The sequence below is a fragment of the Oncorhynchus tshawytscha genome, linkage group LG27, assembly GCF_018296145.1.
Source record: "Oncorhynchus tshawytscha isolate Ot180627B linkage group LG27, Otsh_v2.0, whole genome shotgun sequence".
Lineage (NCBI taxonomy): Eukaryota > Metazoa > Chordata > Actinopteri > Salmoniformes > Salmonidae > Oncorhynchus > Oncorhynchus tshawytscha.
Window position 1 is genome coordinate 13,905,616 of NC_056455.1, and position 17,759 is coordinate 13,923,374.

Below are 17,759 nucleotides of genomic sequence, written 5' to 3' on the forward strand. Positions count from 1 at the left end.
GTAACGCCCCACCCAGCAGAATGTCGACCAATCGTGCTGACGTTGTCATGCTGCGTCACACAGTTGCTAAATTAATCGTCACGTATCCCTTCTCTAAATCGGGGTACCCGGAACCTTTGTAGAGCTACGAATTTCCGACCTGAAGATCCCTGACGTCATGATTTGGCTTTGTATTTTTCCAAGTTCCAGTTGTTTTGAACATGGCATGGCATCTTCAGGTCGGAAAATTGGAGCTCTAGAAAGAGGCACGAGTGGAATTCCGAGTTGGATTACCATTTGAAATAGATTTTTCCCAGTCTGAGTTCATTTTTTCAGAGTTCCCAATTGTTTTAAATGCGCTGAATTCTGAGATTACCGAGTTCCAATTGTTTTGAACGGGGCAAGAGGCCCGAGTTCCCGAGTTGGAATGCCTTGTTCAAAACAAATGGGAACCAGAAACATCTGACTTGCGACTTCAGTGCGTTCAAGACAACTGGGAACTCGGAAAAAACGAACTCCAACTATGGAAAATTGTTCTGAAGGGTCATCCAACTCTGCATTCCAAGTCCCTTTGCAAGATGGTGCCGAGAGAGATGGTCGCCTCGCTTCAGGTTCTTAGAAAACTATGCAGTTATTCGTTTTTTTATGTACTATTTCTTACATTGTTAGCCCAGAAAATCTAGGGTGTTATTACATACAGCTGGGAAGAACTATTGGATATAAAAGTGATGTCAATTTACCATCATTACGACCAGGAATACGTCATTCCCGAAAAGGATCCTTTGTTCGGGCCTCCACTCTGGACATGCAATCTTATCCCAGAGGCCGACCCAAAACAACGCAGTAGCCGCAGGAGAGGCAAACGGAGCGGCCTACTGGTCAGACTCAGAAGGCCTACTGGTCAGACTCACCAATGTCCAATCTCTAGATAACAAACTGAATGAAATTAGGGCACGAGTTCCCATGCCATCAGAGATTGTAACCTTCTCTGTTTCACAGAAACATGGCTCACTCTGGATATATTGTCAGAGTCAGTACAGCCACCCGGTTCCTTCATGCAATCGCGCCGACAGAAACAAACATATCTCTGGTAAGAAGAAGGGCGGGGGTGTAAGCCTTATGATTAATGACTCATGGTGTAATCACAACAACATTACAGGAACTCAATTCCTTTTGTTCACCTGACCTATAATTCCTTACAATCAAATGCCCGACCGCATTATCTTCCAAGAGAATTCTCTTTGATTATAGTCACAGCCATGTATAATATCCCCCCCAAGCAGATACCTCGACGGCCCTGAAACAACTTCACTGGACTCTTTGTAAACTGGAAACCATACATCCTGAGGCTGCATTTATTGTAGCTGGGGATTTTAACAAAGCAAACCTAAGATCAATTCTCCCGAAATTATATCAGCATATCGAATGCGCGAGGAAATCAAACAAGCAAAACGTCAGTAAAAGAGACAAAGTAGAGTCGTAATTCAACGGCTCAAACACTAGATGTATGTGGCAGGGTCTAAAGTCAATCACGGATTACAAAAAGAAAACCAGCCCGTTGCGGAAATCGACGTCTTACTCTGTTATGGGATTTTATGAATAATGACTAAATGATGTATACATTTAACGCAGGATTATAACTAACAGAATTCTATGCTGTTTAATGAAGAATGTTTGTACGTAGGCAAAGAGGAAGTGTTAGACAACTTGTGACAACAGTGAAACTAACAACAGGAAAGATGTCTGGTCCCCAACCAGGGAGGGGAGAAATCGTTGGCCTTGCAGTAGATTGTGTAACATGTGGTAGCATATGATAAGCAATATGTATGTGTTGGAATGGAATTAAAAAGCAGCTTTGTCATTGTCTGAGAGAAGGAGGGACATTTATGATGAAATGAGAGGTATGATGATGGTGATGCTAGTCGGCGTGCGGGTGCAGGCAGCGAACGGTTGAAAAGCATGCACTTGGTTTTACTAGCGTTTAAGAGCAGGTGGAGGCCACGGAAGGAGTGTTGTATGGCATTGAAGCTCGTTTGGAGGTTAGATAGCACAGTGTCCAAGGAAGGGCCAGAAGTATACAGAATGGTGTCGTCTGCGTAGAGGTGGATCAGGGAATCGCCCGCAGCAAGAGCAACATCCTTGATATATACAGAGAAAAGAGTCGGCCCGAGAATTGAACCCTGTGGTACCCCCATAGAGACTGCCAGAGGACCGGACAACATGCCCACACAACATGTCCCCTCAATATGGAGAACCACCATCAGAACATTAAACATGCAATAAAGGGACTTTGGAACAATGGTTTCCGTCAGCCACAATGGTGGTCATGACGATAGATGGAATATGAAAATGTATGTCATTTTTGTTTTGTTATTAAAGGTTAATAGATGACGTTATTACGAAAACATTGTAACGTTAAGAGTTTTCCTAGTATATGTTTGATGTTTATACATTGTACGTTGTATGGAAAATGTACAAATCAAAGAGAATGTTTTGGTAAAGATGAAATGTGAAGTTAGTTGTCTAAAATTGGATTTGAGTAAAATCTAGACCTTGCCCTTATCTTGGTACGCCCAGAGAATTGCCCTAAAGACGGTTACGCCCACTTCTGACCCGAGGGTATAAAACCTGTGAGTGAAGAATTAACAGATCAGACTAAGTGACCCAAGCTGCAGCCGAGGTCTAAAAAAGTAAACGAACCCAAAACGCAACACAAGTTTGAAGACAAAGAAATATTTTTCTACCCAAGCTACGGATGAGTAGCTGTGTCTAAGCGGGTGAATTCAAGTCGGACCACCTAGCCTCCACTCCCCATCGAATCGTGGTATCTACACTGTTTAATTCCTACGCTGTGAGCTCTGCGCTACAGAGCTGTCTGTCCTCAGAAGAGCTCTTCCAGAGCAAGGGCGAGGGAACAGACCCCTAAGCCAAAAGGACACTGACATCGTGAGGACAACCAGAGAGTTGCGCCGGAGAAGTGCGTCATTGAGCAGCCTGAACGGTCCACGCGGGTAGTCAACGGAGACCTTCCACACGTAATTACATCATTATATTCTGACCCATAAGAGCGGCAGTTTGGGGCAAGGCTAGGGTTAGAATAAGCATAGCTGACAAATTCACCCAAATGTATATTTCTCTTGTGTACTTTCTTTCTCTCTCTTTTAAATCCCCATTTTGGGTAACACGCGCCATAGTGTGTTGACCCGTTACACTAAGTTCTAATCAATAGCCTAGAATGTGTTTCTGTGTATATGTATCTTTTATCATCATTTTAGCTTTCTAGTAAATAAATACTCAACTAAGATTGGTGTGGTACGAACTCATTGGTGAGACCCGGGTCTGTGCAGATTCCCGGATTATGCGACGTTCAGAACGAGACTGTAGACGTAACTGATTAGTTAGCGGCTGTTGTAAAATCGATATTCTGATATTCTTTGAGTTAATTTGGGAAATAAAAACTCAATAAAACAAATTTTCCCATGGTGCCCCAGGTTAATGAGTTAATAATTGCTTGATTCAGTTAATCATGCAATTAGAAACCTTTAATCATTCGATGCCACCACCATGTTTGACAGTGGGGATGGTGTGTTCAGGGTGATGAGCTGTGTTGCTTTTACGCCAAACATAACGTTTTGCATTGTTGCCAAAAAGTTCAATTTTGGTTTCATCTGACCAGAGCACCTTCTTCCACATGTTTGGTGTGTCTCCCAGGTGGCTTGTGGCAAACTTTAAACTACACTTTTTATGGATATCTTTAAGAAATGGCTTTCTTCTTGCCACTCTTCCATAAAGGCCAGATTTGTGCAATATATGACTGATTGTTGTCCTATGGACAGAGTCTCCGACCTCAGCTGTAGATCTTGGCAGTTCATCCAGAGTGATCATGGGCCTCTTGGCTGCATCTCTGATCAGTCTTCTCCTTGTATGAACTGAAAGTTTAGAGGGACGGCCAGGTCTTGGTAGATTTGCAGTGGTCTGATACTCCTTCCATTTCAATATTATCGCTTGCACAGTGCTCCTTGGGATGTTTAAAGCTTGGGAAATCTTTTTGTATCCAAATCCGGCTTTAAACTTCTTCACAACAGTATCTCGGACCTGCCTGGTGTGTTCCTTGTTCTTCATGATGCTCTCTGCGCTTTTAACGGACCTCTGAGACTATCACAGTGCAGGTGCATTTATACGGAGACTTGATTACACACAGGTGGATTGTATTTATCATCATTAGTCATTTAGGTCAACATTGGATCATTCAGAGATCCTCACTGAACTTCTGGAGAGAGTTTGCTGCACTGAAAGTAAAGGGGCTGAATAATTTTGCACGCCCAATTTTTCAGTTTTTGATTTGTTAAAAAAGTTTGAAATATCCAATAAATGTTGTTCCACTTCATGATTGTGTCCCACTTGTTGTTGATTCTTCACAAAAAAATACAGTTTTATATCTTTATGTTTGAAGCCTGAAATGTGGCAAAAGGTCGCAAAGTTCAAGGGGGCCGAATACTTTCGCAAGGCACTGTATATGATATTACAGAGAACAAGTGAATTATCTCACATCTAGGAAAATATTTGTAATGTTGTACTTCTTGTTGACGAAATTCATCCTAATGTTTTTTTGTTTTAGCTATTGCCCAATTAGCATCTATTCACTTACTGAAGGAGAACTCTCCTTGTCCAACAATCGCCCAGAATGCACCATGCAACCCATTGATGACATTTCCACTAGATAGTTCAGCCACAATGTCATAATTGACAATATCGTAAAAAGTCATGAAAACAGATGATGGCAAATTTTTGGGTGATGATCAAATTAACAGTGACATGCAGCTATAGATCTGTAATTCTCATTTGAAAACAAGTCTAAGAAGCGGTAGATCATCAGATAGAACAATGAGCCAGATATTTCACCAGATGTACAAATGTGAAGCAACCGGTTGACATTTCCACTCACTAGCAAATGTGATGATGAGAGGAAGCCTAGTGGCCTGCAGTGGGAGAAGATGGTGCGAGATAGATTTTGGCCAACATTCTTAGAATTTTCTCATAGATTAAACATTTGATCTCAATACAGTTTTTTGTATAGAAAGCTAGAATATGTTACAAACAGAGTGGACTAAATTTTGTAGACTTTACTTTGCCAAAGTTTAAAAAAAATAGTGTTATTCAGAAGGAGTGCAAAGGCGAATTGAGTTGTTGCACACACACACACCTCACAGAGTAGGTGTTCCTTAACGGAAATATGCAAATACATGCTAAAATATGCCAATAGGATCTCACTATGATGGCTTTGCCCATCATGTTCCTTGTTCTGCCCTCTATGATTAATTTGCTCCCATTGTAAACACCAAGCAGTGGTCTATCTTGAGTAGATCTGTTCTATGTGTGTTATTTCTATGCTTCCCATTCTTAAGTTTTGTTTTTGCATCTTTTACTTTTGTACACCAGCTTCAAACAGCTGAAAATACAATATTTGAATTTTAGGAACCAAGAAATTGCGGGGCGATTTCTTTTCTTATTGCACCTTTAAGAAGATACATTTTAGAAATAGGTGGGGGTTTAAAATCTTACTTACAAGCCCTTAACCAACAATGTTTTAAGAAGTTGAGAAAAAAAAAGTGTTCAGTAAAAAACAGATAAGTAAAAAAATAGAAAATAAAAGTAACAAATAATTAAACAGCAGCAGCAGTAAAATAACAATAGCGAGGCTATACAGGGGGTACCGGTACAGAGTCAATGTGCAGGGGCACCGGTTAGTCGAGTTAATATGTACATGTAGGTAGAGTTAAAGTGACTATGCATAAATAATTTACCTACCTCATCCCCATTCTGTTTTTATTTATTTACTTTTCTGCTCTTTTGCACACCAGTATTTCTACCTGTACATGACCATCTGATCATTTATCACTCCAGTGTTAATCTGCTAAATTGTAATTATTCGCCTACCTCCTCATGCCTTTTGCACACAATGTATATAGACTCTTTTTTTAATAAAAAAATAAAATAATAAAAATTCTACTGTGTTATTGACTTGTTTCTTGTTTACTCCATGTGTAACTCTGTGTTGCTGTCTGTTCACACTGCTATGCTTTATCTTGGCCAGGTCGCAGTTGTAAATGAGAACTTGTTCTCAACTAGCCTACCTAGTTAAATAAAGGGGAAAATAAATAAATAAATAATAATAATAATAAACAGACTTGCAGCAGCGTAAAAGAGGGGTCTGGGTAGCCCTTTGATTAGCTGTTCAGGAGTATTATGGCTTGGGGGTTGAAGCTGTTAAGAAGCCTTTTGGACCTAGACTTGGTGCTCCGGTACCGCTTGCCATGCGTTAGCAGAGAGAACAGTCCATGACTAGGGTGGCTGGAGTCTTTGACAATTTTTAGGGCTTTCTCTGACACCGCCTGGTATAGAGATCCTGGATGGCATAAAGCTTGGCCCCGGGGATGTACTGGGCTCGTACGCACTACCCTCTGTAGTGCCTTGTAGTCGGAGGCCGAGCAGTTGCCATACCAGGCAGTGATGCAACCAGTCAGGATGCTCTCGATGGTGCGGCTGTAGAACCTTTTGAAGATCTGAGGACCCATACCAAATCTTTTCAGTCTCCTGAGGGGGAATAGGCTTTGTCGTGCCCTCTTCACGACTGTCTTAGTGTGTTTGTACCATGATAGTTTGTTGGTGACGTGGACACCAAGGAACTTGAAGCTCTCAACCTGCTACAGTGCAGTCTTGTCGATTGAGAATTGAGGCATGCTCGGTCCTCCTTTTCCTGTAGTCCACAATCATCTCCTTTGTCTTGATCACGTTGTGGGAGAGGTTGTTGTCCTGGCACTACACGGCCAGGTCTCTGACCTCCTCCCTATAGGAGGACTTTGTGGCTGTGGTAACTACTGATGACACATGGGCAATGTACACAACGGGCATTAATAGTGGTGCTTTCAAGGCACCTAGGAACTCAGAAAAAACTAGGTAAAATCATGACAGTGATTTTCAGGTAAGAAAGTCAGAATTATTATTTTTATATATTTATTTATTTAACCTTTATTTAACTAGGCAGGTCAGTTAAGAACAAATTCTTATTTACAATGACATCCTACCCCAGCTAAACCCGGACGATGCTGGGCCAATTGTGCACCACCCTATGGGACTCTCAATCACAGCTTCCCAGTTGTCTTAAATGCACTAAAGTCGGAAGTAGGAGATTTCCGAGTTCCCAGTTGTTTTGAACGCAGCATACAATTCCAATGGACTTTCCCATCTCGTCAAAAGTATCTCATAACAGTGACCAGGGTTCTGTCCATGCAGGTCCACTCTCTGAGAAGATTAGTATCAGCAAAAGAGAAAAGGTAAAAAGTCAGGTTCTACCAAGATTTGATTCAGATCGCTGGATTCAGAGTGCTGGAGTCCAGAGTGCTAACCCTTACACCATAGGCCTGTTCTGGCACCTGGTGGCAGTCAATGAGCTCTGCAAACAGAGATAGTGCCAGTGCAAATAGAGATAGTGCCAGATAGTGCCAGAGCACTAATGCGATTGCACCTGGGATGTGATGATACCTTTACCACAAGACAGCACCACTGACTGGCACATACATGTATTGCATGGAGCTGCATTACCCAGAATTGTTATGTAGAGGATCAGATAAAGCATGCAATGGACCAATCCTTGCACACCTCTGTCAGGAACATGAAAATCAAACAAAACTGTTAGAAACTGATTTAGTGTTGTAGGAGATTTAATGAGCAAGAAGCCATTGTGCATCGATTTACATGCATCTAAGGGTTATGTAACAGCTGAAAATGCAACAACCTTATGTCACATATATTCAGCCTTGTTCTTCATTTGCACAAAGGGTATACAGTGGGGAGAACAAGTATTTGATACACTGCCATTTTGCAGGCTTTCCTACTTACAAAGCATGTAGAGGTCTGTAATTTTTTATCACAGGTACACTTCAACTGTAAAACAAAAATCCAGAAAATCACATTGTATGATTTTTAAGTAATTAGCATTTTATTGCATGACATGAGTATTCGATCACCTACCAACCAGTAAGAATTCCGGCTCTCACAGACCTCTTAGTTTTTCTTTAAGAAGCCCTCCTGTTCTCCACTCATTACCTGTATTAACTGCACCTGTTTGAACTCGTTACCTGTATAAAAGACACCTGTCCACACACTCAATCAAACAGACTCCAACCTCTCCACAATGGCCAAGACCAGAGAGCTGTGTAAGGACATCAAGGATAACATTGTAGACCTGCACAAGGCTGGGATGGGTTACTAGACAATAGGCAAGCAGCTTGGTGAGAAGGCAACAACTGTTGGCGCAATTATTAGAAAATGGAAGAAGTTCAAGATGACAGTCAATCACCCTCGGTCTGGGGCTCCATGCAAGATCTCACCTCGTGGGGCATCAATGATCATGAGGAAGGTGAGCAATCAGCCCAGAACTACACGGCAGGACCTGGTCAATGACCTGAAGAGAGCTGGGACCACAGTCTCAAAGAAAACCATTAGTAACAGACTACGCCATCATGGATTAAAATCCTGCAGCGCACGCAAGGTCTCCCTGCTCAATCCAGCGCATGTCCAGGCCCGTCTGAAGTTTGCCAATGACCATCTGGATGATCCAGAGGAGGAATGGGAGAAGGTCATGTGGTCTGATGAGACAAAAATAGAGCTTTTTGGTCTAAACTCCACTTGCCGTGTTTGGAGGAAGAAGAAGGATGAGTACAACCCCAAGAATACCATCCCAACTGTGAAGCATGAAGGTGGAAACATCATTCTTTGGGGATGCTTTTCTGCAAAGGGGACAGAACGACTGCACCGTATTGAGGGGAGGATGGAGCCATGTAATGCGAGATCTTGGCCAACAACCTCCTTCCCTCAGTAAGAGCATTGAAGATGGGTCGTGGCTGGGTCTTCCAGCATGACAACCACCCAAAAATACACAGCCTTGGCAACTAAGGAGTGGCTCCGTAAGAAGCATCTCAAGGTCCTGGAGTGGCCTAGCCAGTCTCCAGACCTGAACCCAATAGAAAATCTTTGGAGGGGGCTGAAAGTCCGTATTGCCCAGCGACAGCCCCGAAACCTGAAGGATCTGGAGAAGGTCTGTATGGAGGAGTGGGCCAAAATCCCTGCTGCAGTGTGTGCAAACCTGGTCAAGAACTACAGGAAACGTATGATCTCTGTAATTGCAAACACAGGTTTCTGTACCAAATATTAAGTTCTGCTTTTCTGATGTATCAAATACTTATGTCATGCAATAAAACGCAAATTAATTACTTAAAAATCATACAATGTGATTTTCTGGATTTTTTGTTTCAGATTCCGTCTCTCACAGTTGAAGTGTACCTATAATAAAAATTACAGACCTCTACATGCTTTGTAAGTAGGAAAACCTGCAAAATCGGCAGTGTATCAAATACTTGTTCTCCCCACTGTATATGAAATATATATGAATAGTAATAGAAAAGTTGGTTGAACTAGAGCAGGAAAATCTTATTGCGTCACGTGACACTTGGTGGATATATATGGTACTGCAAATAGGGCTTTGGGTCTCTTGAATCCCGACTCTTCCGAAACCCTGACTTCATAAGATTCTAAAATGGACAGTAAATCAATCAGAAAATGAACTTGCAGTCTCAAAAATAAAATTTAAAAAACACATTTCTGCATGCTCAAATTACATTCAGTGATTTAAGATGAAATAGCACTTGTCCGTTTGGTGCATATAGAGTTCTGCCCAAACAGACTTACAGCCATTTACATCACTGATTTCCTACTTTTTATAAGTCTTCTTGTTTTTTGGGATGCTGGTGCCTTAGGGTTCTTCAGAGGCTTGGCTTTGGGCTTGGTTGGCATGGGTTTAGCCTTTCCTGGCTTGGCTTTTGCCATGGTCACCTTGAGGAGAGTGGGTTTGGGATTTATTGATTTTGTGTCCTTGAATCCTTTGAGGGTCTTGCCAGGAGAAGCACTCTCCCCTGGACAGCTCTTAAAGACATGGACATCCCTCACACTTTGGCCCCGGAACTCAGGAGGGTGACCACAGGTGGCTGTCATCTTCAGACTCACATTCTCCATCCACCTGAGCAGAGAGAGGGGATGCAAAGTAGTTAGAGCCTGACGGTTAGCAGAGTTAAATAATTTGTGTATACCTATAGTATAGACAACTATAGTCCCTTTGCCCAAGAACGCCAAGGTAACCTGTCTAAATTACCATCGCCTGTAGCACTCTTGCTTTGAAAAGCTGGTCATGGTTCACATCAACACCATCATCCCAGACACCCTGGACCAACTCTAATTTGCATACTGCCCCAAAAGATCCACAGATGACGCAATCTCTATTGCACTCCACACTTCCGTCTCCCACCTGGACCAGAGGAACACCTATGTGAGAATGCTGTTGATCGACTACAGCTCAGCGTTCAACACCATAGTGCCCTCCAAGCTCATAACTAAGCTCAGGACCCTGGGACTGAACACCTCCCTCTGCAACTGGATACCTGATGGGCCGCCCCCAGGTGGTGAGGATAGGCAACAACACATTCAACACACTGACCCTCAACACAGGGGCTCCTCAGGGGTGAGTGCTTAGTCCCCTCCTGTACTCCCTGTTCATCCATGACTGCGTGGCTGCACACGACTCCAACACCATCATCAAGTTTGCTGACGACACAATGGTGGTTGGCCTGATCACCGACAACGATGAGACAGCCTATAAGGAGGAGGTCAGAGACCTAGCAGTGTGGTGCCAGGACAACAACCTCTCCCTCAATGTGAGCAAGACAAAAGAGCTGGTCGTAGACTACAAGAAAAGGAGGGCCGAGCACACGCCCATCCACTTTGACCGGGGTGTAGTGGAGTGGGTTGAGAGCTTCAAGTTCCTCGGTATCCACATCACTAAGGAATTAACATGGTCCACTCACACCAACACAGTTGTGACGAAGGGACGACCATGCCTCTTCCCCCTCAGGAGGATGAAAAGATTTGGCATGGACCCTCAGATCCTCAAAAGGTTCTAAAGCTGCACCATTGAGAGCATCTTGACTGGCTGCATCATCGATTGCTATGCAACTGCTTGGAATCTGACTGCAAGGCACCACATTTTCTAAATTTATCAGACATTTTCAAATGTAGATGTTCCAAAGGCATGCATCAGACGCTTATATGCAGCTTGTATGCATGGAGGCCTGGAGATGCTAAACGTGTTTATGTTAATTAACAGTAAATCACAGTGAGAGCGACAGTCTTTTGCTTGACAATAACCGGCTGACAACCCCCAAGCAATAAAACTGCTAAACAAGACTGCTAAATAGCTAATCAAATCGCTACTACCCGCATTTACCCTTTTTTGCACCAACTCTCTTGAACTGACTCTATGGAAACACATTGTACTCTACCTACACACTCACACTGACATTGCAACACGCACACATAACACGCGCACACATGCATACTGATGGCACACACACTCACTCACTCTCACATTTGGACCCCAGGGAGATTAGCTAGCGTTACAGAGTTAGCTAATGGAAATCCTAATAAAAAATGTAAAAATACCACTTACGCTGCTGCTACCCCTACCTATATGTACATAGCTACCTCAATTACCTTGTTCGACTCGGTAGTGGTTCTCCCTGTATATAACCATGTTACTTTTATTTGTTATTGCTATTTGTTAGTCACTGTGTATTTTTTCTTTGTGTCACTATTTCTATTTAAAAATATAGATATTTTTAACTTAACTCTGCAATGTTGGAGAAGGACACGTAAGTAAGCATTTCACTGTTAATCTACACCTGTTGTTTATGAAGCATGTGACAAATAAAATGTTGATTTCATTTATGTGCATGACTCCCTTGCACAGCAGCATCCACAAACGGGTCATTCACAAAGCAGTGGACTACTGACCTGCGGAGTGGCAGCAGGGTGCAATCACATAGCAGGGGGTTGTGGGCCAGGTTGATGACCTCGAGCCCAGTGAGTGGGCTCAGATCAGGCAGCTCCTCCAGCTGGTTCCCCCCCAGAGACAGAGTAGTCAGCCCAGAGCCCAGCCCAACCAGGGAGTCTCTGGACATCTATAGAGGGAATAGAAGCAACCACTCAGAAAGTGAATTCTTCATAGAAATGAATGGCCAGTTTTTCATTGATAACTTGAAATGGTATTGACCCCAATTCTGCAGATAATTTATCAAAGCAAACCTGACAAAATACATCTCTTTATCTCTCTTACCTTCTCCAGACCCATGTCATCCATATACAGCTGCCTTAGGCTCTTGGACACAGGAAGGAATGCCTTTGGTCCGACCCAACGAATGGAATTTCCAGAGAGGCAGAGCTCGGTCAGACTGGAGGCCTTGGACAGCCCGTCGGTAGGCACCTCAGCAAGCTGATTGGACCCCAGATGAAGAGTATCTAGGTGGGCGGAGTTGAGAGCGCCGGGGGCTATAGTGGATATGGTGTTATTGGTCAGGTAGAGTCCTCTCAACTTGGGGACTGAGGAGAGCTGGCCTGTCCGCTCCAGCTTACCGATAGTGTTCCGCTCCAGGTGGAGCACAAGCAGGCTGGGCAGGGGGGCCAGGGCAGCCCCAGGGAACATGGCCAGCTGGTTCCCTTCCAGGTGGAGGTAGGTGAGCTCAGGGGCCCCAATGAAAGTCTCTGAGCCCAGGGAGGTGAGGTCATTGTCAGACAGGTAGAGGTAGACCAGGCCCTTCATGCCCCGGAAGGAACCGCCTTCGATCTCACGGACCTTGCAGTGCTCCAGATGCAGAGAGACCACCTGGTCTGTACCGGGGAAACTGTTGCTAGGGACGTAATGGAAGTGGTTGCTGCGCAGGTCCAGGAGCTGGGAATTAGTGGGGAAGCCGTAGGGGATTTTGGTGTGACCACGGTTCTCACATGTGGCGTGCTGAGCCTTCACCTAAGCAGGGGACAGAGAGAGGGAGATGGGTTCAGAGGGATATTTCCAAACAAGAATTGGAGAGCAGTTTTTATATGGATGACTGAATTATCAGCCCAATTCTTCTCTGAGTATGATGGCAAGTGTGCTGTCATGGCAGCAAGTTTGAACATTATTTGTGGCACAACATTGCACCATCGCTCAGCACCCCATACACCATCTCAGTATTAACAACAAGAGCAACTCACATCGCAGTCACAGTTATCAGGACACTTGATCTTCTTCTTAGGCTTGGCTGTGGGCAGTGCACGCTCCATGGTCTCCTCCTGCTCTTCAAACTCCTCCTTTATCATGTCCTCCCTGCTCCGGCACCGCAGCTCCATAGGCCCCACTCCCTCCAGGGGCTCGTCAGAGAGGTGAGGGGGACCCGCGCAGACCCCCATCAACTTCACCTTCCCTTTCTTGGCCCACTCCTTCAGGGGCCTCAGGTAGCAGTTACAGTGGATGGGGTTTCCTGTTAGGTTGAGGCGGGCTAGCTCCATGGGGCCAGAGAGGGGCTCCAGGTAGCGCAGCTGGTTGTGGCTGAGGTCCAGGTGGGAGAGGAGGGGGGCCTGGGACATGGCTGTGTCTGAGAGGTCCTGTAGGGACATGTGGTCCAGGTAGAGGTGGGTGAGCTTCGGCATGGAGACAGTATCCTCACCCAGGTAGGTCATGGGGTTGTAGCTCAGGTCCAGGCGGGTGACTTGAGCCAGTCTTAAATAAAGGAGACAAAATGGACAGAGCATAAAAAGGTCAAGTGTCATCAAGCTTAAATACTATTGGACCAGGACACTAATTGCACAATAGTGTCAGACAACTGCACAGAAAATGTACGTTTCCCACCGGGTCATAGTCTGTGTGGGGAAGAACTGCAGCTCATTGTGGTTGAGGCTGAGGCGTGTGAGGGTGAAGAGGCCAGCGAAGGCCTCCATGGCCAGGTTGTTGAGGGAGTTGCGACTGAGACGCAGCCACTTGATGTTGTGCAGGCCCAGGAAGGCCATGTTGGGGATGTAGACCAGCTGGTTATGTGTGAGGGACAGCATGTTGAGGAAGCCCAGCTGAGTGAAGGCCCCTGGCTGGATCTCCTCAACACGGTTATGGTCCAACGTCAGCTGCTTTAGGGATGACAGGCCGTCAAAAGACTCCTGATGGATGGGGAGAGAGCGAAAGTTAGGAAACAGGCATGATGCATGTGACATTAAACGGCCCAGAAAAGTTGGTGGATGGGAGTATGGCCTTTGTGCAAGAAGTGACAGCTATGTGTACAACATAACTTGCACCTGAAAGGTACCATGTAGGTATCAATGTTACTAGATGATTCTACGTCAATCTGATCTGGTGCTTCCCTCACCAAAACGGACATTTATTTGTTTACCCCATGTCCCCGGTGACTGTGCCAGCCACTACCTCACCTGGTAAAGGATCTCGATGTTGTTGTTGGCCAGGTTGAGGGAGACCAGACGGCCCAGGGTGCGGAAGGCCCCCTCACGCACCGCTCTGATGTTACACCGCTGCAGGGTGAGATGCGTGAGGTGCGGGATGTGCAGGAACGCATGGGTCGGCAGCACCTGGATATCGTTTTTACTCAGGTCCAGTTTCATTGTAATCTGAGGGAAAGGAAATAGGAATGAAAAATTGAAAAAGTAGGGGAGGTTTAAATATGGAAAAGGAAAAAAGAAAATGCGTGGGTGAATGAATAGCAAAATTACAGAACTGCATACATGCCACAAATGAAGGTTTAAACCATATCAAATAACTTGTAAAACATCCATCATTGATCTTTTTGATTCATTGGCATCTCACCTCATCTATTGTGGGGGGAACCTGAGTCAGATTCTTGCCGATACAGGCCATGGTGAGTTTGGAGTTGTCGCAGATGCAGAACTTTGGGCACTTTCCCGCTTGAGCTGATAAAAGTATGACCAAAACCGCAACTAGCCACCTAGAGAGGCAATCCGCAAAGGAACACATCTGTGGGGTTTTTGGGAAAAAGATATCGAACACAAACGGGATTTGACTGTAGGCCTAACGTAATGATAGTTATGCATATCACGCACGAACGGCTCTCAAAATACTAATTCTCACCCAAACTTTTTACAGTCTCACAACTTTGAATATATATTGTAAATACAGTGAAATAGTACAATAGACTACTTCTTATAGCAACAATGGAACAAAAATATTCAAAGGCATGGAGAATCCAGTCTCCAACTTGGAAACCTTAGGCTTTCCCTCTGGACTCAAAAAAATCACTTTTCCAATGCCAGGAGGATTGCATGTATTTATTTAACGCATATTTTAAAGACTTAAAAGTTTAGTTATCGAATCTAAAAATACGAATCTGGTTGTTATTCAGCAGCATTCTATAACATTTGCTATTTGATAAATATTGTAACTTTTTAGAATGTTCCTATTGTACATTTAAGATTATAAACATACCTTCATGGTTGAATTTGTCAAATTTGACATCCAATGCTTTTAGTATGTAGCCTTCCCAGATAGCTTTATAAAGTTTCCTACTCAAGGAAAAGTGTAGGTCTGTATATCATTTTTCCACTGTGGAGGAGCTGCGCGCAAAGGAGAATATGAGCGCCAAGGGGTTCACGTACATACTAGACTTTTACATTGCTAGAATGACTGAGCACTTGCAACAGTTAGGGGTCTTACAAACACTGCTTTGATAAATTCTTTCGTCGTGACTCCCGGCCCCTGCGAAACCTAACCTCAAATGAACACCTTGGCAATACATTTTCTGACAGATTAGAGTTCCAAGGTAGCCAACTGTCCCACTGGGCATAGACGTCAATTCAATGTATATTCCAAGTTGGTTAAACAACATTGATTCAACCATTGTGCGCGTCCTACATAAAAGGACCTACATAAAAGGAAATTATAACATTAATTTAACGCCAAACCTGCCAGGGTTATTCCTAAGTATGTGAATTACTCTATAAATTGATCGTTTTTTTACGTGTAGCTTTTAAGATCAGGGGAAGGGTTAGCTAAAATGGTTCAGGTTAGGGTTAGTTAAAAGGGTAAGCCAACATTCTAAGTAGTTGCTAAGTAGTTACAATGTAGCTAAATAGTAGTAAGTAGTTGAAGTTGCTAATTAGCTAAAATTGTCCGCAATGATTTTCAAAACTTTTGGGTTGCTAGACGTTCGGGATATACGCCCACCCATCCACCCACACCGACCAACCACCCTAATTTTGTTTTTGTAACCAAATCAAACGTTAACATATACTACGTTTAGTGTTCCGGATTTCCATTTACTATTTTACATCTAGTCTATGAGACCAGGCTGGCTACCAATCTCACATCCAGTAAACTACGCACTACCCTAAGGTTACTCGAGTGCAAACTCACTGAATAAAATCTATTTTTAAACACAACAAGCTAATGGAAAACAAATCAATAAAATTAAATGTATTTCCCCGTAGTTAAACTATAAATGGCTATATCCCATGGTACCTAAAAAGCCCCTTCAAAAAAAGTTATGACAGGTGCTCACAAAGAAGGGCTGTTTTTCTATGCTTGAGAATTGGCAGCCCACTGTCCACAAGAATGGGTCTGGTGAAAGCATATTGCTCTAACCTTCACTAGTTTAACAATTGCAGAGCAGCTTGCCATTGAATTGGTTAATGCAATTAACAAAGATCAAAGTCTGATGTGGTGTACTCATTTAATGTTAGAAATACTGTATGAATCAGCACATTCAACCGAGTTAATGACCAACAAACAGTGTATTCATTCAAAAGCACATCCCAGGCCTAATCTCTTTCCCAGATGAAGTGGCAGGTCCCCATACAAGTGGATCAAGTACAACGGTCTGCTGCTTCCTTGAATAGTTGGCTTGCTCTTTGCATTTTAGCCCCAATTCTCCCTTATCTGAGAATATTTCAAGTAAAAATGAAGTTTGAACAGGTGTGTGCACCTTGCTCAGTATTAGCCACAGGAGCATTATACACTGAACACAATTATAAACACATGTAAAGTGTTGTTGGTCCCATGTTTCATGAGCTGTAATACAATATCCCAGAAATGTTCCATACTCACAAAAAGCATATTTCTCTCATCTCTGTTAGTGGTTATTTTATCCTTTGTCAAGATAATCTATCCACCTGACAAGTGTGGCAGATCAAGAAGCTGATTAAACAGCATAATCATTACACAATGACAATAAAATACCACTCTAAAATGTGCAGTTTTGTCACACAACACAATGCCACAGATGTCTCAAGTTTTGATGGAGCATGCAATTGGCATGCTGACTGTAGGAATGTCCACCAGAGCTGTTGTCAGATAATGTTATGTTAATTTCTCTAACATAAGCCATCTCCAACTTTCTCTTAGAGAATTTGGCAGTATATCCAACCGGCCTCCCAACCGCAGACAACCACGCCAGCCCAGGAATTCCACATCCGGCTTCTTCACCTGCGAAATCGTCAGAAAGGGCAGGGGGTCCTGAGTATTTCTGTCCGTAATAAAGCCCTATTGTGTGGGAAAACTCATTCTGATTGGCAGTGCCTGGCTCCCAAGTGGGTGTGCCTATGCCCTCCCAGGCCCACCCACAGCTGCACCCCTGCCCAGTCATGTGTTATCCATAGATTAAGGCCTAATGAATTTATTTCAATTTACTGATTTCCTTATAACTGTAACTAAGAAAAATCCTTGAAATTGTTGCATGTGGAATTAATATTTTTATTCACTGTAGGTTTCAAAATTTGGGAGGAGAAAGAACCTACACCCGGATCAATAGTTTCTTCCCACTGTAAAAAGTAAATATGGTTGGACTAGATCCTTATTCAGGGTAGTGCTTGCTCAACTGTGAAATTGAAATGTTCCCAGGCCA

The 17,759-nt window shown here is 43.6% G+C and overlaps 1 protein-coding gene across 1 annotated transcript; it reads right to left on the minus strand.

Annotated features, from left to right (window-relative positions):
- Positions 1–9,346: 9,346 nt before the first annotated feature.
- On the minus strand, positions 9,347–15,815 carry chadlb (chondroadherin-like b). The gene is made up of 8 exons (XM_024390422.2): positions 15,347–15,815; positions 14,711–14,878; positions 14,320–14,514; positions 13,751–14,052; positions 13,117–13,621; positions 12,203–12,889; positions 11,881–12,047; positions 9,347–10,054 (listed from the first exon to the last, which is right to left on the minus strand). Exons 1-8 carry the CDS (start codon positions 15,374–15,376, stop codon positions 9,733–9,735), a joined length of 2,376 nt encoding a protein of 791 aa, XP_024246190.1. The 5' UTR covers positions 15,377–15,815; the 3' UTR covers positions 9,347–9,732.
- Between the last annotated feature and the right edge of the window lie 1,944 nt (positions 15,816–17,759).